Source organism: Gopherus flavomarginatus, chromosome 1, assembly GCF_025201925.1.
Source record: "Gopherus flavomarginatus isolate rGopFla2 chromosome 1, rGopFla2.mat.asm, whole genome shotgun sequence".
Taxonomy (NCBI): Eukaryota; Metazoa; Chordata; order Testudines; family Testudinidae; genus Gopherus; species Gopherus flavomarginatus.
The window spans coordinates 3,812,146-3,831,403 of record NC_066617.1 but is presented as its reverse complement, the minus strand read 5'-3'; the positions used below and the strand labels follow the sequence as shown (position 1 = coordinate 3,831,403).

Sequence of the window (19,258 nt, the reverse complement as noted above, 5' to 3'; positions counted from 1 at the left end):
TTGCAGCAGCATTGGGAGCAGTGCATGGGGATGGGGGTTGAGTGCAGTGGGTAAGAGTCGTAGTTTGCAGGGCTGGGTGCTGAAGCTACAGATGTTGGAGGCAGCTGGTGCAATAAGACCCCGGATGTTGGGGAAAGTGGGTTGGTGGTGACATGGGGGCACAAGGGAAAGAGCTTTGGGACAAGGGCTGTGGGGTGGGAGGGTGGGAGTGCTCCACCTGCATTGCTACAAAGCACGATGCTTAGCAGCCACTCTGTGCTTTGGTGCCGGCAATCTGCATTCTGCTGGCGGATCCTCCTTTCACTCTCCTGCCACTCCTGTACTTTTTGATTTTCATTAAGGGACTGCTGCATTACTTCATGCAGCATGTCCTCTTGGATTCTTTGCAGACACTTCCTGATTCTTTGGAGTCTTTCGGCCGTTGATAACAAGGACGGCATCTGTAAAGCCAAAGTGCAACACTTAACAGAAGCAGCATTGTTCACACTAGACAGAGCAATGATTCGGCTGCACTAAAAGACAAGTACAGTGTACACAATAGCAGAAATTGCCCATCCCAAAGCAAGCACACATAACCCAGGGGAGCCCCAAAATGGTGAGTAAGCACAGGGGCAAGGGGGACTGATTGTTTCTCGGCTGTACTGTCCTCTGGGTTCTGTACCTTGGGGAGAGCCAACAGCTGCAGAGGGGGCCTATACTGAACACTGTCCCCACATTTTCCACAGGATGAGTTCATCCTGGAAGATATCTCGCTGTTGAGCGTCACCTGGGAAGCAAGCAAGGGTCTTCTGCAACAATGCAGCTTCCATCCTGGCCCATATGCAGCTTGCCTGTGTGCAGCAATGGTCCCCCTGCCCCTCACAGCACAGTGCCGGGGACATGTTAGCCTAACTGGGACAAGGAGCACAGTAGCTCTGCCAAGGAACCTGTGCAAGCACATTGCCCAGGTTCTGCATGAGACCTTGGAAGAGATCACCGAGGCCGATTACCGCGATGTGAGAGAGCACATCAATGCCCTATTCCGCATCTAGGCATGCATGCAGCCCTAACCCTCCTTGCCCCAAGAGCCCACACCAAACAACTTCCTTCCCAAAATAAAAGCCGCTTACCCAGCACCTCCTCTGGTGTTTGCTCTTCCCCAAGCACCATCCTCTGCGACTGACTACCTTTCTCCTGGCTTGAAAACAGCTCCTGGCTGTATGCATCAAGGGACGCCGGGCTATCCCCTTCCTCCTCTGCACCTTTGCTCCCGCTTTCCTCCTCCTCATCCTGCCTTGTTGACCTGGGCTCTGAAGTGTCCATGGTGGTCCTTGGAGTGGAGGTGGGGTCGCCCCCCAGTATTGTGTCCAGCTCTCTGTAGAAACGGCAGGTCACGGGGGCAGCACCGGAGCAGCGGTTTGCCTCGCGGGCTTTGTGGTAGGCATTCCACAGCTCCTTCACTTTAACCCTGCACTGCAGTGTGTCCCGGTCATGGCCCTTTTCCATCATGTCTCCTGATATCTGCCTGAAGGTATCATAATTCCTACGGCTGGAGCACAGCTGGGACTGGACAGCTTCCTCCCCCAAACACCGATGAGGTCCAGCACCTCGTCATTGTTCCATACTGGGGATCGCCTGGCATGTGGAGGTATGGTCACCTGGAAAGATGTGCAGAGAGCACTCCAGCCTGGCTGAGCAAACGGGAAGGGGATTTTCAAAATTCCCATAGAATTTAAAGGGCAGGTCTGATGATTGGTCACCTGAGGGCAGGGCAGTAGAGTTCAAAGTGATGACCAGAGTGTCTAGCACAGGCATTGTGGGACACCTCTGGAGGCCAATCAGAGCACATTAATAAATCAGGGCATCCACACTGGCACTGCAGCACTCCAGCTGGGGCGCAGCAAGCGTTATGCTTCTCATGGAGGTGGATTACCAGGAGTGCTCCTGCCGTGGAGTCCGGGTGCTCTGCCTGCCTTGCCAGCGTGGATGCGTCATGACTTAGGGCATCTGGGGCTGCTTTAATGCGCTAACTCGCAAGCATAGCCAAGCCCTAAGATGTTTACAGGAAAACTTTGCAAGATAACACTCTCTCTGGCAGAACCACTTAGCAGCAGTTTCAGCTGGGAAAGCTATACTTCCCTTTTGTTTGACCTCTAATTGTTTTTATCTGGTTTTTAATTGTTTCTATCTGTTGTGTAACTGGCTTCACAATATTTGAATTTACTCTTGTATGTAGGGGGTAATGTGCTAGGATTGATTAAAGAATTGTTTCATAATGTGCTAGGACTGGTTAAAATATTGTTTCGTAATATGATTGGTTAAGGTACCGTGACAAAGTTTCTCCTCTACCTTGGTGGGTCCTGCGCTTATTGGCAGATTTGCTCACCTCAGTGATCTTCCCCACAGTCTGGATCAGCTCCTTCTGTGTCTGATCAGGAGCTGGGAGGTTTGAGAGGAACCCGGGCCCGCCCTCTACTCTGGGTTCCAGCCCAGGGCCCTGTGGATTGCAGCTGTCTATAGTGCCTCCTGTAACAGCTGCATGACAGCTACACCTCCCTGGGCTACTTCCCCATGGCCTCCTCCAAACACCTTCTTTACCCTCACCATAGGACCTTCCTCCTGGTGTATGATAATGCTTGTACTCCTTAGTCCTCCAGCAGCACAGCCTCTCACTCTCAGCTCCTTGTGCCTCTTGCTCCCAGCTCCTCACACGCACTTCCTCTCCTCTGGCTCCTCCCCGTCTGACTGGAGTGAGCTCCTTTTTAAACCCAGGTGTCCTGATTAGCCTGCCTTGATTGGCTGCAGGTGATCTAATCAGCCTGTCTGCCTTGATTGGTTCTAGCAGCTTCCTGATTACTCTAGTGCAGCATCTGCTCTGGTCACTCAGGGAACAGAAAACTACTCATCCAGTGACCAGTATATTTGCCCTCTACCAGACTCCTGTACCCCACTGGTCTGGGTCTGTCACAGTACAGATAAGTAGGACCTATATAACAGTTTAACTATATAAACTGCATTCCACAAGGAAGTTCTTTGGAACCTTACTACGGGACACAGCCCAAGTTCAAACCTGCCAGAACTCAATACCCTGCACCATCATCCCGCGCAGAAACCAGAACCCCGGACAATCCTGTCCTGATTGACTATCGGGAGAAGTTAGTCTGCTTTATCAGGAGTGGTGAGCATTGTGTGCTTAGCAAGTGTATTCTGTTGATTAATTGTTAATAAATACTAGTTAAGGATATTATTGGGTAAAGGCTCTTTCACTGGGAAAAGGTCCCACCAACCAGTAGGGGGACATTCAACTAGGCCCAGGGAGAGTAAGGAGTGGGAGCCCTAAATTGTGAAGGTAACACCAAGATTCAGAGTTTTAACTGCTGAATTATTTTTCCAGTGTTTTTATTTTCCTTTTGTGATGCTGGCAGGCCAGGAGCCAGCTCATGCCAAGATCCCCATGTCTCAACTGGACACTAGCAGATACATAGCCGGAGTCAATGTGGCTCACCTGTGGATTCATATTGATAAAATAGATATTACAATTATAAGAAAATGTTTAGCAGTTAGACTCTATGGAATGCCTGTGAGCTGCTGCCAGCATTAATCTCACCTGTAATCTCTATGTTCAGTACTGGAATGTAATATCTGAGCGGGGGGAGGGTGAGCCTCTGTGATTGTCTGAATCACCATACAGGAGAGGGAAGTGGTGAAGAGCTGCCCGTTTACAGGAATTGTTACACCCCTCCTGAAAGAGGAGACCCATCGATACCAGATGGGCTCCTGTTGGATCTTACAAGTGGAAACTCCCCACATCTGGATTGAGAAACAGAACTAAAGACTCTTATTGTTCTGCTTTACTCTCACTGAAGATGAGTCAGGCCAGGGGACTTCTCCCAGCAGCTGAGTTTACAGCTCAGAGCACAGGGAAGGAGAGAGATAAAAACCCCCAAACCAAAGGAACTAGGTCTCTCTAAGCTGCTTGGATTTGTTGGGGGGAGGGGGTGTTTCCAGGCATAAGCAAGAGATCCCCAGTTGCTTAGCCTGGGTTAGCCCTCAAGGACAAATAGAGCTTGCTGATTATAGATGCCTATATTACCTTTTGAAACCTAAGGCTGTAACTCATTCATGTGTCTATGGGCTTGTCTTCATGTATAGCCCTGCAGCTTTAGTGAAGATGCTACAGTACCACACCAACAGGAGAGCTTCTCCCATCGGCATAGTTAAATCATCTCCCTGAGAGGTGGGAGCTGTGTCAATGGGCGAAGCTCTCCCATCGCCTAGGACTGTCTACAGTGCAGGTTACGTTGGTATAACTGCATTGCTCAGGGGTCTGGATATTTCACACCTCTGAGCCATGTAGCTATACCCGTATATGTTTATAGTGTAGACCTGGCCTATGCTTGCCTTAACCTTGTGAATAACTCTCTGGTTATTCTGCCTGGTCCTTTGGAATTAGGAGTAACCTGAATATTGCTGTGGCTCTTGGTGTAAAGGGTCATCCCAGAGATTCACTCACCTGGGTGACAAGACAGCCAGTGTGCCCAGAGACAGGCTGGGATTTTGCAGAAAGGCTGATAAAGTGCCTGCGGAGTTGGCACTCGGAGCAGTTGGCTGATGAAAACTCAGTTTCGAATGAACAACTAACTTGGGGTTTGTGCCCTGGTTTTTAACAATCTGCCCCGTGCTTGCGTCACCGTTGGGAGTGCCACAACTTGTAGAGGCCTTTATATCAGGGACTAAATGGTTTGACTTCCCTTAACTGAAGAAAGGGGATGGGAGTCACGGGCTGGTTCACAAACATGTGAGAGCCTGTTTGCATCCCACTCCCTCTCTGGCTGCCAAATTAGCTCTGTTGTTTTGGAGATACAAAGCGTTCGTTTATTTCACCCCGTAAACATAAAGGGGCCCACTAGAACAAGAGACTAAAACACCCAGAGTAGCATACCTAAGGGCAAACCATTGAAATAGGTGAACCCTCAAAAATACCAGAATGACAAATGCATCAGGGCATTGCAGAGCCCAGCGGAACCAAAAAAGAATAGATTCAACTATTCACTTCAGGTGCCCTCCAAAACGTCATTGCCCAAGCCACTCCGACCACCTCAGAATACACGGTGCAGCATGTGGACCTTTAGCAGCAGCTTTAATTACCATGAGCTAAATCTACCTCTAATCAACAAGCCCAGGCCCATTAGCTTCTCCATCGCGGGCTGATCCAAGACAGCTGTCTCAAGATCAGTCCAGAGTCAACATTTGCCCCCTCTTGGGGTGATAAATTGAATATTTATCCCAATACCATGTTACCTGGCTGAGATTAGATTTGACAATTTATAACACAGATACCAAATGATATATACTGTTATATGTTACAACATCTTAGCCATAGCATGCTTGCAGCTATCAATACTGCATTCATAGTATAGTGGGTTTTTTGTTTTTAAGTAACTTCCCCAATATCTTAATAATTCCAATACATTATTGCAGTCTTACTGATTAGTTATCAACTTGCAAAAAAACCAAAACTCCCTCTAACTTGTGCAACTTGTGGTGTACCAGCCCTTCCATGGTTACCATAGCAAAGCTTACAACGCAAGTATTTCTATTCTCCTACTTCCTATTATTATTTCTATAAGCATGCTTGGCAGATAAATTATATTTTACCCAAAACTACAGATCCTCCATGACACGTCAGGGGTCAGTGTGATGGGGTGTCCCCGACACACAGGACTGGGAGGCCTATTAACCCCACAGGCTGCACCTGGGTCGAGAGCCAGGAAGCAGGGAATTGATTGATCGCAAGCCGTTTCAGCTGTGCAGGACTAGGCAGGGCCTGTAAAACCAGGAAGTTGGCAACAGACAGGGAGGGCTGCTGGGAAAAGGCAGCCACTCCCTGCTAAGAGGAAGGAGGGTTGGGCGTGGTTCACGCAGAGAAAGGAGAGGAACCAGTAGTTGTAGGAAGCAGGCCAGGGAAGGAGCAGTGAGGGCTGGGAGAATGGAGCCCAGAACTGCTGGCCTGAGAGTCCCTGGTCTGGAACTGGGAGAGAGGGCAAGCCCAGGTTCCCCTGCCAGCTGCTGAGGAAGTGGCACCTGAGGAGTGAATGGGAAGACTTCCTAGGACTGCTGAAGGAAAGACTTTCATATACCCCAGAAGGGGGGAATGGCAAATGACCAGGCTGGAGGGCAGAGTCACAAAGAGGACGCTGAAGGTCCTGGGATGAGAGAATTGCTGCAGACCTGGGAGAGAGACAGTGTGGCGGCATGCGAACACGGGAAGAGGCATGGACCTTGAGAGCTAATCCCCAGAGTGACCAGGAGGGGGGCACCAGACAAGCAGTGAGTGGAGCACCCCGTGACAATCAACACCAGCAATGACAGCTGCCAAGCAGAACTGGGCTGAGTCCCGCTGCCCAGCAATGCACAGACCAGCACTTTCAAGCCCTGGTGCTTTCTCACCCCGAGCAGCAAATGCTTTGTTCTTCAGGAGCCGTAATTAGCTCCAGGTGACAAACTGAGATGACCATGTGATGGAACATCCCTGACTGGCATCTGCACAGCACAGAACTCAAACGGGCTGACGCCATGGGTGCCGAGCAGGCAACCCACTCAAACCCACAGGGAATCCATGATGCTTGGCCAACCCCTAAGGCTTGATCTAGACAGAGGATTTGCTTCAGTTGCTGCCATGGAGACAGCTATGCCGTCTCACCCAGGCAGAGCTCACCCCTGGTTTGTTGCTGCAGAGGTAAACTGCGGGTTGCTGCAGAGCAGCTGCACTGATGGCTGGCCCTGAGTGCGTGCAACGTGACTGAAGGAAACGCAAAGTGAAGCCAATTCCACCCCAGCCCCGCCCAAGAGCCGCCGTGCACCAGCTGCCCCCTGGTGGCTGGGTACAGTAAACACTCGTGCACACACCTAATAACCACACTCGCAGTAGGTTACGGCATCCGCCACTCTCAACAGGAGCCTGGCTCAGCGGGACGTCACCTCCCTATGCTGAGCTGGGCTTTGATTTAATCTTGGCCAATTCTGGCAACCCAGCCCGCAATTTGTGTCTTCCCTGAGTCCTCCCTCTGGTCCCGTCCCAGAAGTGCGATGGGCCCCTCTGTCTAGAGCTCAGGAAGGATGGTCTCCTTGTGCCGGCACTGAACATGGACTCTGAGGATCTGAGATAACTCCCTGCAGACTCCTTGTGTGACCTTGGCCACATCCTTTTGTCTCCTGGTGCTTCAGTTCCCCTCTGTAACATGGGGACCGTGGCACTGCCCTCCCGCACAGGAGTGTTGGGGCCATAAATCCAGTAACAAGGGTGAGGAGCTCAGAGCTATGGTGGCTGGGTCATACAAGTACCTGGAGAGAGATGGACAGTCCGCAGCTGATTACAGAGAGCCCAGGCTGGTGGATTTCTGGCCCAGTCAGCACTGGCTGATGACATTAAGCTGGTACTGTCCTTGCATGCCCTCAATGGAGCTGTGACCTGGGCTGCATTGAGGGCAGAAGCCACAAGGCCAGGTGTAGGTTACCTGACCAGCCTGGAGCCCAGAGGGAGAGAAAAAATTAACTTGTAACATACCCTTGGACTTCAGACACTACGCAGCCCCCCTGTCCCACGCACCACAAACAAGGACAGCGCCCTGGCTGGTAGGCATCCTCTGGGAAGGGAGCCAGGAGCCTGGACTGGATGAATGGGGATTTCACAGGCACCCTTCCCCCCCAAACAGTACCCACACCCCAGCTGCGAGGGGAGAGGGCCCAGCACATGGCACTGCTGGAGAACACTGGCCCAGGGCATCGGGGCAAACCGCACTTCTGCGGGAGAGGGGCCTTGGTCTCCTGGGCACCCTGGTGGACCCTAACCGTCCCGAAGGACTGATCTCCAGAGCAGCAGGTCCAACCGCCCGGTGCCCCAGGATGACTCTCATCCCCAATTCGCTGAGGCTCAGGGGAGTTTCCCAAAACACCTCTCCCAGCCGGCCCTGGACAGCGGGGGCCATTCAGCCAGGGCTGGTCCCGGGGGAGGCACAGGCGGGTTCCCCGGGGCCTGCGTCTGGAGACCAGCCCAGCCGTGTCCGCCTCATGTCCCAGCGAGGGGGCTCCGGGACTCTGCCTGGGGTCTCTCCGCTGAGCGCCCCGCGGGGCCGGGCAGCGCCCTCCGCAGCCCCCGCCTGCTGCCCATGCCCCGGCTCTGTCCCCGCAGAGCCCGGCCCCATGGACCGGCCCGACCCCGGCACGGGCAGCAGCTTCCCGGCGCTGATCCGCAAGAAGCGGGATGGGGAGAAGCTGCTGGATGAGGAGATTCGCCACTTCGTCTGGGCCGTGACCCGCGGGGGGCTCCAGGAGGGGCAGATGGGTGAGATGAGCCGGGCACCCCAGAGCCCACCCGGGGGACCTCGGCGGGGGTGGGTCCCAGGAGGGATGGGGGCCCCCGGGGGGGGAGTAGAGGTGGGGGTTAGGTCCTGGGGGGTGGGGATGCAGGGGGCAGATGGATCCTGGAGAGATGGGGGTTAGGTCCTGCGGGGACACTGGGCAGGCGGATCCCTGGTGGGATGGGGGACAGGGGTTAGGTCCTGGGGGGATGGGGGACCCAGGGGACAGGAGGGTCCCCTGTGGGATGGGGAACAGAGATTAGGTCCTGAGGGGATGGGGGACCCAGGGGGCAGGCGGGTCCCTGGTGGGATGGGGAACAGGGGTTAGGTCCTGGGGGGGTGGGGGACCCAGGGGGCAGGCAAGTCCCTGGCGGGATGGGGAACAGGGGTTAGGTGTTGGCAGGATGGGGGACCCAGGGGGCAGACGGGTCCCTGGCAGGATGGGAAACAGAGGTTAGGTCCTGGGGGGATGGGCATTGGGTCCTGGGGGGATGGGGGACCCAGGGGGCAGGCGGGTCCCTGGTGGGATGGGGAACAGGGGTTAGGTCCTGGGGGGATGGGGGACCCAGGGGGCAGGCGGGTCCCTGGCGGGATGGGAAACAGGAGTTAGGTCCTGGGGGGATGGGGGACACTGGGCAGGCGGCTCATTGGCGGGATGGGGAACAGCGGGCAGGTCCTGGGGGGATGGGGGACCCAGGGGAAAGGAGGGTCCCCGGTGGGATGGGGAACAGGGGTTAGGTCCTGGGGGCTGGGGGAGCAAGGGGGCAGCACACCTGGTGGTGACCTTACCTGTGCCATTTCCCTGGGGGGTGAGGACCTCTGAGGATCTCTGCTCTGAGCTGAGAAATGGGCTGGGCCTGGATCCTAGGGGAGCCCCCTCTGCTTTGGCCCCGACCCAGCGATTGGCCAGTTCTGTCCAGGGCAGGAGGCCTCAAAGTGCCTGGAGATAATTGCTCCCCTGGGTGGGGGCAGGGTGGGGAGAGCCAACCCCAGGGGCTGTGGCTCCCGCCCATCCCCTCCCCACAACACACCCCAGCATGCCCATTCCCAGAGCTGTGGGACCCTGGACTATCACACCCTGCCCAGCCCCCACGAGTGCTGGCTCCAGCATAGTCCTGCCCATCCCCTGGAGCTCTGCCTCCATCCCCTGGTACTCAGCCCTGGGTCTGTCCCCCAGGGGCCATGCTGATGGCCATCCGGCTGCGGGGCATGGATCCGGACGAGACGCTGACTCTGACCCGGGAGATGGCGGTGTCGGGAAGGGTCCTGGAGTGGCCCGACAGCTGGCAGAGGCTCCTGGTTGACAAACATTCCACGGGAGGTGTGGGAGACAAGGTCAGCCTGCCCCTGGCCCCGGCCCTGGCTGCCTGCGGCTGTAAGGTGAGTGCCAGGGCCCAGCAGTCTCTGCTCCCTGGGCAGAGGTCTGAGTGGGGCCTGGGTGTTCACGGAGACCCCAAGCACCTGCCTGGGTCCCTGTAGCCCATAGTCATGGCTGGAAAGGCGGAGATGAAGGCAGATGTGCTGTGAACCAGGAGGGGCCTGTGTCTCCCAGCAGACGAGGCTGGCAGCATGATAGTAGGTACTGCCATTGCACGGCTGCCAGCAGAGATGGGTGCCCTGGGAGAGTCTCTACCTGGTGCGGGTTCCCTTCTGCACCAAGAGGTTTATCTCTCCACATCTGTCCTGCCCGGCTGCCTCTCACCAGGGCCTGTGGCCTTCTCCACCCTACCAGGTGCCCATGATCAGTGGCCGGGGACTGGGCCATACCGGGGGCACACTGGACAAGCTGGAGTCCGTGCCAGGGTTCAACGTCTCTCAGAGCCCCAAGCAGGTGAGGGGACCGCCGCAGGGGCTGGGTCGGTGCCTGAGGAGGGAGACCTGAGAGCCTGCCTGGTGTGCTGCCCCCAATGCAGTGCCGGTGCCCCCTGCCTCTGGGACAATGGGAGGGGGCACAGAGCATGCATCCGCAGGGGCTCAGCGCATGAAAGGGGCGTCTGATGGAGGCAGGGGGAGACCTGAGCCAGGGGACAGCCAGTCAGTGCCTTGGCACTTCCTTGTCCAGGCTCCTGACTGAGCCTCTCAGACAGCTGGGTATCCTGCACCCAGTGCCTCTGCCCATCACGGGGGGCGGGCAGCCAGGCCATGCCCACCTCCTGGCACAGGCCAGCTGCTCTGCACTTGGCTTTTGCACAGAAAGGGCCCTGCTGGGGCAACTGGCTCTGGGGGGACCGCATGGGGTCACACACTGACGGCCCCTCCCTGCTACTGCAGATGAGGTCCATCCTGGAACAGGTCGGGTGCTGCATCGTGGGGCAAAGCGAGGACCTGGTCCCGGCGGACAAGGTTCTCTATGGCCTGCGGGACGTCACGGCCACCGTCGACAGCCTGCCCCTCATCACAGGTACCACGGCAGCTGCTCCCACGCCGCCGCCGCCTGGCTGCATCCCCCGGGGCTGTGGCAGGGGGCGGAAGAAAGTGGGGTGGCACCGATGGGGCTGGCATCCCTGGAATCCACATTAAGGCGGCCCCCTTGGGGAGCCAGAGCCCACAAGGCACAGTGGGAGCCAGCACTCTGCACCCGGTCAGCAATGTCTGAGATCCAGGCGGGGCTGGGAATGGTGAGGACCCTGGGGGACTCAGAAGGCTCCATGTTCGGAGAGAAGAGAGCTGACCTCGCACCCCAAAGTCCAGCCTCCTTCCCCTGGGGCTGGCTCAGAGCGAAGAGCTCACTCCTTGTGCCGTGCGTGGGCTCGCTTCCCAGCAGCGGGTCAGCCCGCGGAGGGTGCCAGGGACTCGGGGTGGGGGGAGACTGCCAGTGGGAGCCAGCTAGCAGAAATCAAGGCAGGGCGTTGCAGCAGTCCCCGGTGCAGCGGGCTCCTGGCACAGGGCCCAGCCTTGCCCACGGGATCCCTCCGATAGGAGATGAGCCGAGGTGGCCCAGCAAGGCAGATGCCCAGGACTCCCCATCTCTGAGCTGGCTCCCCCTGGCTCCGCAGCTTCCATTCTGAGCAAGAAGGCAGCAGAGAAGGTCTCCGCCCTGGTGCTGGACGTGAAGTTCGGCAGCGCTGCCCTCTACACCAGCCTGGACAGCGCCCGGACCCTGGCCCAGAGCCTGGTGAGCGGCCCAGACCCGCCAACCCTGGGGGAGAGGGCACAGCTATCCCCACCCACCCCAGGAGCCCCGAGTGGCCTGGCCTCTCCCTACCCTGCCTGCAGGAGCCTCCTGTCCCCCCACTATCCCCATGCTGACTGGCCTCCCCTGTCCTCTCCCTACGGGGCCAGAGGCCTCCCGCAGGTCCCTGACACCGGGAGTAGTGCCCGGTTCCCATGCTTGAAGCTGGGACGTGCCTGTCACTCCAAGACAACCCCCAGAAGAAGGTCTGTGTTCCCGAGTCTGCCATGTGCAGCAGGACGGCACCCCGCCTCCAGAGGGTGAGGCCAGGCCAGGACGGGTGCTGGGACCATGAGCCAGCAGCACGGTCTGCAGCCCCCGTGAGATGGTGACGCAGGGTGGGAGCTGCTCCTCGTCCCCTGGGGGGACACTGGGCTCCTTCCCCAGGCCCAGCTGTCACAAACGCTCACTGCCCCTCCCTCCCGTCCCCGCAGGTGTCGGTGGGCAACCGGCTGGGGATCTGCACCGTGGCCATGCTCAGCAGGATGGATGGGCCCCTGGGGCAGCGCGTAGGCCACTCCCTGGAGGTGCTGGAAGCCCTGCAGTGCCTGGACGGTCGGGGGCCAGCGGATCTGCATCATCTGGTCACCATGCTAGGTGTGGGGAGCTCCAGAACGGCAGCGCTGGGGGGACAAGAGCTGCCCAAGGGTTGATGCCATCCCTGGACAGCGCTGAGCATGGGCGGCGGGAGAACCGGGGGCTTGGGGAGACTAGCCCCCAGCTGGACTGCCCTCTCCGCCCAGTGCCCTGCACCTCCCACCCCCTTCCCACACCGGAGACCAGAGGGCACGACCACCACCAGTCCTGGGCCACCCGAGTGCTCCCCACTCCCCTCAGCCCTGAATTGCCAGACAAGCAGGCAGGCAGTTGAGCATGGCCCCAGCCCCCGAAGGTCAGGCAGGCAGGCAGCGCCCAGAGTCCCTGGCTGCAGACTGGGAGCCAGAGCCCTTTCAAAGGTGGAGACGAAAGCAGCCCCCTGCCCACCCCCAGCTGCCTGCACTGCTGTCCCACGGTGCAGCTCTCCCCGACTGGGCTCCAACTAGGGGAGAAGGGGCACCTCGGAGCTGCAGCCCAGCCATGATATGAGGGGGGTGGGCAGCTGTGGGGAGCCACGGCAGACCTTCCACCTGCCCGTGGTGCGGGGGGCCCAAGCAGCCCCCAGCCCATGTCCCACACCCAGGGCAGGTGGAGGGTCAGGGAGAGCCGCGCGAGCAGTGTGAGGAGTGACGTGGACTCACACGAATGAACGTCCACACAGGGCTGCCCCCTCCTAGCGCCAGCCCTTTGTCCCCTCCTGCCCCGGGCCTGGCTACAGTCCCATCCCGCCCCCCCACACACACACACAGGACTGGGAGCATGAGGAGAAGTGGGGGGCAGAGGCCAGTAGCTGAGAGCGGCTCTGGACCATTGGGCTCCCCGTCACAGCAGGGTGACTGAGTGGAACGGGGCCCAGGGGCAAGCCTGGGGCTGCCACATACCAGGCCTGCTGGGGGGCTGCGCTGGGGCGACGGGATGAGAGCAGAACCTTGGGGCAGAGGGGTGGTAGGGAGGTCTGTGTGTGCAGGAGTGAGACCCCAGCCCGTCTCTCCCTGCGCAGGGGGCTCTGTGCTGTGGCAGTGCGGCGAGGCCGGCTCGGTGGGGCAGGGTGCCGCCCGCATCGCGGCCACGTTGGCTGATGGCTCGGCCCTGGGGAAGTTCCAGGCCATGCTGCAGGCCCAGGGAGTGGAGGCCGGCGTGGCCCAGGCCCTGTGCACAGGAACGGAGGAGCAGCGCTACCAGGTACTCGGGCGGGCTCGGGCCCAGGAGGAGCTGCCCACGGCCCAGGATGGTAAGCGGGGGTGGGGAACGAGGGTGGGGCAATAGGAACCAAGAGAGCTGGTGCTGGGGAGAGGGGCCCTGGCCCCAAGGGACAGTGGGGGGGGCAGGTTGTGCTGCCTCCTGCACCTCAATGTCTCCAAGCTCCCCCACTCCATCCCCATGCCTGTGACCCCAGCCCCAGCTCGCAGGCTGGTCTGGTGCCTCCATAACTCCTGGCCTGTCTCCGCCCTCCTCCCCAGGCACCGTGCAGAGGGTCGAGGCCCTGCCCATCGCCCAGGTGCTGCATGAGCTGGGAGCCGGCCGCACCCAGAAGGGGCAGCCAATCAACCACCACGTGGGGGCCGAGCTGCTGGTGATGGTGGGGCAGCGTGTGGCCAAAGGTAAGAGCCAAGCGCACCCCGCACAGGGCGACTGCTTGCAGGGCTCTCCACCCACCCCCCTGCTCTGCGCTGCCTGCCCTGGGCTCTGCTCCTGGGGCCAGACTCCGGCTAGGACCCTTAAGACCTTCTGTCTGTCGGAGGGTTTTAGTCCGCTGCCCATTCCCGTAGTATCTGACCTGCTCTGGGGCACCCATCCCCTTTGCCGTTATTCTGCAGCTGGCACTGCCAGTTCAGTGCACAGAGCCTGGGCCCTCACGTGGGTTCCCTTCGCCTGGGTGTAGATGGCACTTCTGGACTGAGGGCCCCTGGGTTGGGGCCTGGCACTGGCTTGGGGAAGGGGGAGACACCTGGCACTGCCCCCCCACCAAATTGCAAATGGGGTAACAATGGGATTAGAGCAAGTGGAGGGAGTGGTAGGGACTCGTGAGGAGGGGTGTGCACCTGGGGAGCCCTGGCCTGGCCAGCCCAGCCCATTATTCCTGACGCCCCAAGATGACATGGGAAGCTCCTGCCTCCCGTCCCTTGGGTTAGGAACCAGCTGGTTCTACTTTGGTTCCTGTTTTGATCCCATCTCTGCCTAGGAAACGAGGCCCTTGCTGCCCATCCCAGCCCCAGCAGGTGCACCCCAAAAGCCCCACTCCCTCCCAGTGCTGTCCTTCCCCACGCCCAGCAGGGGGTGACAAGTGTCTCAGCCCCTGCCCCCCATTTCCATAGGTTCACCCTGGATCCGGATTCACTACGACACCCCGGAGCTGAGCAACGATCAAAGACGCACCTTGCAGGGGGCACTGGTCCTGGCAGGCTCAGAGCCCTTCACGCCCAGCTGCAAGGTCGCAGAGATCATCCTGCCCCAGGGCAGCCGGTCGCTGGAGGAGCTGACAGGGGAGCAGGGCTTGGGGAGCAGCCAGGCACTGCTTTGCTCTGCCTGAAGGGAGGGGTCCCCTGCCAGCTGGCTCCCCACAGCCCCATGCAGACGCTGCCTCCCGGGACCCTCTGTCACCTGGACAGTGCAACTTGCCATCATCCTTCAGCCCCACTGCCAGCCCCTGCCAGGGCTAACAACTGGGCAATAAAGTATCTTGCTCTGTGCGACGAAGTGGGGCTGTTCTTAATGTTTCCTCTGAATACTGTGGGGGGGTCTCAGTTTCTGGCCAACCCTCTGTCTCCTGGCAACTAATGGCCAGGCCCTTCCCCCTGCAAGGGGATGCTAAAGGTGTGGGAGACAAAGAGGTCAGGTGACCTCCTGGCCCAGGAAAGGAACTGAGCAGAGAGGAGGGGCTGGAGGGGGTTTCATGTGGGAGGTGGAGGGGGAATAGAAGTGAGGGCAGACATGGGGGTCTGGCTCATTACCCCCTAGAATGGACCTGGCTGAGGGTCCCGTTCTCTGTACCTACAAGCTCTGTTTTAGACCGTGTTCCTGCCATCTAATAAACCTCTGTGTTACTGGCTGGCTGAGAGTCACGTCTGACTGCAAAGTGGGGGTCCTTGCAGGACCCTCTGGCTTCCCCAAGACCCCACCTGGGCGGACTCACTGTGGGAAGCGCACGGAGGGGCAGAGGATGCTGAATGCTCCAAGGTCAGACCCGGGAGGTGAAGCCATGTGAGCTTCTTGCCCTGCAGACAGTCTGCTCCGAGGGAGAGGAGGCTCCCCAAAGTCCTGCCTGGCTTTGTGGGAGCAGTTCCAGAGCATCGCCTAGGGACTCCGTGACACTCTGCTACCCCCAGTGATGATTTGGGGTAACAGCCAGTCCCTCGCCCTCTGTTGACTGTAGCTAGGAGGTTCGGGCTGGGCCAGATGCTCGGCTCTAGGGGTGCTGCCTCCTAGAACAACCCAGCCCACCCATCCTCTGTCGTGGGCACCCTCGGGTGTCCGCCTTGCCACCACGACTCAGGCAGGCCGCTCATGTCAGGCTACCGCTCGCTGCCAGTCTGCCCATGGGGACAAAGCAGCTTCCGACGGCAGCTCTGTTCAACACCTTCGTCCGCCGCGTGCGGCCTGCGCTGGAGTGTTCACCGGGCTGGACGGGCGGCGCCAGCATGGCAAAGGCCCATCTTGGGTCCCTCGACTATAGGTCACAGGCTGGGGCTGGATCCCTGCTGGCGAAGGGAGATCCCGCCGTGATTGCATCCCTTGTCTTCCAGCGCAGCTCACCACCCTCCTGTCTTGCCTGTGGGACACAGTGGCCTTGGGTGACAGGCACCCCCAAGTCGGGGAGATCCAGGAGCTGGGCATCCTCAGCGGGGGGGCTATGAGGGGCACCGGGGGCATCCCTAGTGGGGGGGGCTCTTCAGGGGCACAGGAGATACCCCCAGTAGAGGGCTCTGCAGGAGGGTGGGACACCCCAGATGGGGGTTTTGAGGGGGGAGGGGAAAATCCCCAGTAGGGGGGCTCCTTGGGGGGAGGGGGGCACCCCCAGATGGGGGTCTCTGTGGGGGGAGGGGCACATCCCCCATTGGGGGGGCTCTGTGGGGTACAGGGACATCTCCAGTAGGAGGCTCCATGGGGAGAGGGGGACATCCCCAGTGGGGGGGGCTCCGTGGAGGGAGGGGGACATCCCCAGTGGGGGGAGGGGGACACACCCAGTGGGGGGCTCCATGGGGGGAGGGCGACATCCCCAGTGGGGGGGCTCCATGGGGGAGGGGCACACCCCTAGTAGGGGCTCCATGGGGGGAGGGGGACACCCCCAGTGGGGGGCTCTGTGGGGGGAGGGGGACACTCCCATTGGGGGGGCTCTGCAGGGGGGAGGGGGCACCCCGGGGGGCTCCCTGCATACGAGGCTCTTGCCCGTTGTCTGTGCAGCGGCCTGGCCCCCGCCTGCTGTACCGCGGCAGCAGCCCCGCGTCCCGCCGCCAGGTGGCAGCCACGCGCGCCCAGCGCTGTGCGGGCAGCGCCCCCTGCTGCCGGCAGATGGGAATCACACCTCAGCCGCGGAGCCCAGAGCGCAGGCGCAGATCCAGTGCCGGGGCGGAACCGAGTGCCCGCGCTCCTAGAAGGCGAGGTCTGTAGAACTGCGCATGCGTTGGGCGGGGCCCAATGTTTGCGCGTTGGCGTTAGGGGATTCGTCACGGCTCGTCCTCGTTTGGGCGCATCACGCAGTCGAGCGCGTTCGCAGCGAATCTGCTGATGGGGAGAGACCGCGGCGCTGACTCCAGGTGGGAGAGGGGAGCCCAGGGCAGGGCTAGCAGGGGGCCGCAGGTCGGGAGTGAGGGGCACCGGCAGGGTGGGGCGCGGGGGGGGAGCCCAGGACAGGGCTAGCAGGGGGCTGCAGGTCGGGAGTGAGGGGCACCGGCAGGGTGGGGCGCAGGGGGGGAGCCCAGGGCAGGGCTAGCAGGGGCTGCGGGTCGGGAGTGAGGGGCACCGGCAGGGTGGGGCGCGGGGGGGGAGCCCAGGACAGGGCTAGCAGGGGCTGCGGGTCGGGAGTGAGGGGCACCGGCAGACCTGGGGGAGCGAGGGGCTAGGATGCCAGGGGGCTGTGGGACAGCAGCACCGTGGAGAGCCCAGGGCTGCAATGGGAGGGGCGTTGCTGGAAGGCAGGAGCCTGGTCTATCTGCAGAGCCATGGGAGGTGAGGACCCCCCCATGGGCCAGGAGCCTTTCACCTGAGCTCCAGTGTTACCAGCCTCCTCCTAGCATGAGGGTCTAAACTCAGTTGTTTCTCCCACATCTGTTCTATGTTCTGGCTTCCCCCAGTCTCGCAGGGCCTGGCGTGCAGGCCGCCCACAATTCCCGCAGTGCAGAGCGTTAGGGAGGAGCCCAGCCCAAAACACTCATTACTAGAGGCTCTTTTTTGTCCTTTCAGCTTTGCCCAGGATGTTCCAGACCTTCCCACTCCGGAGCCGCTGGCCATTGACTCCATGCGCTGCCGAGCAGCTCAGCCTCCAGGGGAGATCCTGGGCTTTCCAGGAACGTGCCCAGAGATGCCCTCCAGCCGGCTGTGCCAGGTGGCTCGTGTCGAGAGCCAATAAAACAGTCTGGCCGTCACCCTGCTTAAAAACCTGGGAAGTTGGCAGGAGCGGATACACCAAGCCTGCAAGATGGTTCCCAGGGGCAGCAGCAGGGACCCACCAGCAGAGGTGGGCAGCACAGACCCTTTCCTGGAACACGGTCACCAGGAGACAGTTCTCCCAGGGGGCCCCATCGACTGGCAGCTCCGCCCCACGGATACAGCTGGGGACTCGGCTGCTCATCACCTGCCTCTTTGGGGGGGCAGCCCTGGGCACGTGGCTCTACCTGCGCTCTGAAAAGGGACAGCAGCAGAAACTGCAGCGCATCCAGGAGCTGAAGAAGCTGGCCATCGGCCAGGGGGACTTCCACCTGGTGGACCACACTGGGCAGCCCCGCTCCAAGGCCGATTTCTTGGGGCAGTGGGTGCTGCTCTACTTCGGCTTCACCCACTGCCCGGACATCTGCCCCGAGGAGCTGGAGAAGATGAGCCAGGTGGTGCAGCTGCTGGACCAGGAGCCGCAGCTGCCCCAGGTGCAGCCCGTCTTCATCACCGTGGACCCCGAGCGGGACAATGTGGCTGCTGTGGCCAAGTACGTGAGGGAGTTCCACCCGCGCCTGCTGGGGCTGACAGGCAGCCCAGAGCACGTGCGGGAGGCAGGCAGGGCCTATCGCGTGTACTACAGCGCTGGGCCCAGGGACGAGGACAACGACTACATCGTCGACCACACAGTGATCATCTACCTGCTCAGCCCCGACGGGCTCTTCCTGGACTACTACAACCGGAGCAAGAGTGAGGCGCAGATCATCCAGAGCATCAGGGGGCACATGGAGACCTACCAGAGGCTCTTCAGCTGAGCCACACAGCAATAAACGCCCTGCTTGCAGCTGGGCAGAACGACGGGGCCTGGCCTCCTTTCCATAGCTCAGCGCTGCTGCTCCGTGCTGAGCGTTGTGAAACAGGCAGCGGGGAGGGGCCTTCTGCAACTACGGGGGGCTCGGTTCCCCTGGGCCCGGTGGCCAGGACCCCTTCCCCGACAGCCGCGGGGGCTCAGCTCCCCCTGGGCCCTATGGCCAGGACCCCTTCCCCGACAGCCGCGGGGGCTCATCTCCCCCTGGGCCCCGTGGCCAGGGCCCTTCCCCGACAGCCGCGGGGGCTCATCTCCCCCTGGGCCCCGTGGCCAGGGCCCTTTCCCCGACAGCCGCAGGGGCTCATCTCCCTCTGGGCCTGGCAGCCAGGGCCCCTTCCCCCACGGCCCTGGGGGCTCGGTTCTTCCTGTGGCCAGGGCCCCTTCCCCCACGGCCCTGGGGGCTCGGTTCTTCCTGTGGCCAGGGCCCCTTCCCCCACGGCCCTGGGGGCTCGGTTCTTCCTGTGGCCAGGGCCCCTTCCCCCACGGCCCTGGGGGCTCGGTTCTTCCTGTGGCCAGGGCCCCTTCCCCCACGGCCCTGGGGGCTCGGTTCTTCCTGTGGCCAGGGCCCCTTCCCCCACGGCCCTGGGGGCTCGGTTCTTCCTGTGGCCAGGGCCCCTTCCCCTACGGCCCTGGGGGCTCAGCTCTCCCCGGGCCTGGTGGGCAGGGCCCCTTCCCCAGCAGCTGCGAGGGCTCGTT

At 60.5% G+C, this 19,258-nt stretch overlaps 2 protein-coding genes across 3 annotated transcripts; both read left to right on the top strand.

Annotated features, from left to right (window-relative positions):
* Positions 1 to 2,982: 2,982 nt before the first annotated feature.
* Positions 2,983 to 15,159, top strand: TYMP (thymidine phosphorylase). The gene is made up of 10 exons (XM_050920265.1): positions 2,983 to 3,157; positions 8,171 to 8,323; positions 9,517 to 9,719; positions 10,072 to 10,170; positions 10,611 to 10,740; positions 11,336 to 11,454; positions 11,946 to 12,108; positions 13,109 to 13,339; positions 13,569 to 13,709; positions 14,424 to 15,159. The coding sequence occupies exons 2-10, from the start codon at positions 8,182 to 8,184 to the stop codon at positions 14,636 to 14,638; spliced, it is 1,443 nt and encodes a 480-aa protein (XP_050776222.1). The 5' UTR covers positions 2,983 to 3,157; positions 8,171 to 8,181; the 3' UTR covers positions 14,639 to 15,159.
* Positions 15,160 to 16,747: 1,588 nt separating this feature from the next.
* LOC127032746 (protein SCO2 homolog, mitochondrial) lies at positions 16,748 to 18,553 on the top strand. 2 transcript variants are annotated; one of them, XM_050920288.1, is made up of 2 exons: positions 16,748 to 16,862; positions 17,509 to 18,553. In XM_050920288.1, the coding sequence occupies exon 2, from the start codon at positions 17,520 to 17,522 to the stop codon at positions 18,507 to 18,509; it is 990 nt and encodes a 329-aa protein (XP_050776245.1). In that variant the 5' UTR covers positions 16,748 to 16,862; positions 17,509 to 17,519; the 3' UTR covers positions 18,510 to 18,553. The 2 variants fall into 2 exon arrangements, with proteins under 2 accessions (XP_050776245.1, XP_050776235.1); XM_050920278.1 differs by lacking the exon at positions 16,748 to 16,862 and adding an exon at positions 17,109 to 17,274.
* Positions 18,554 to 19,258: the final 705 nt, after the last annotated feature.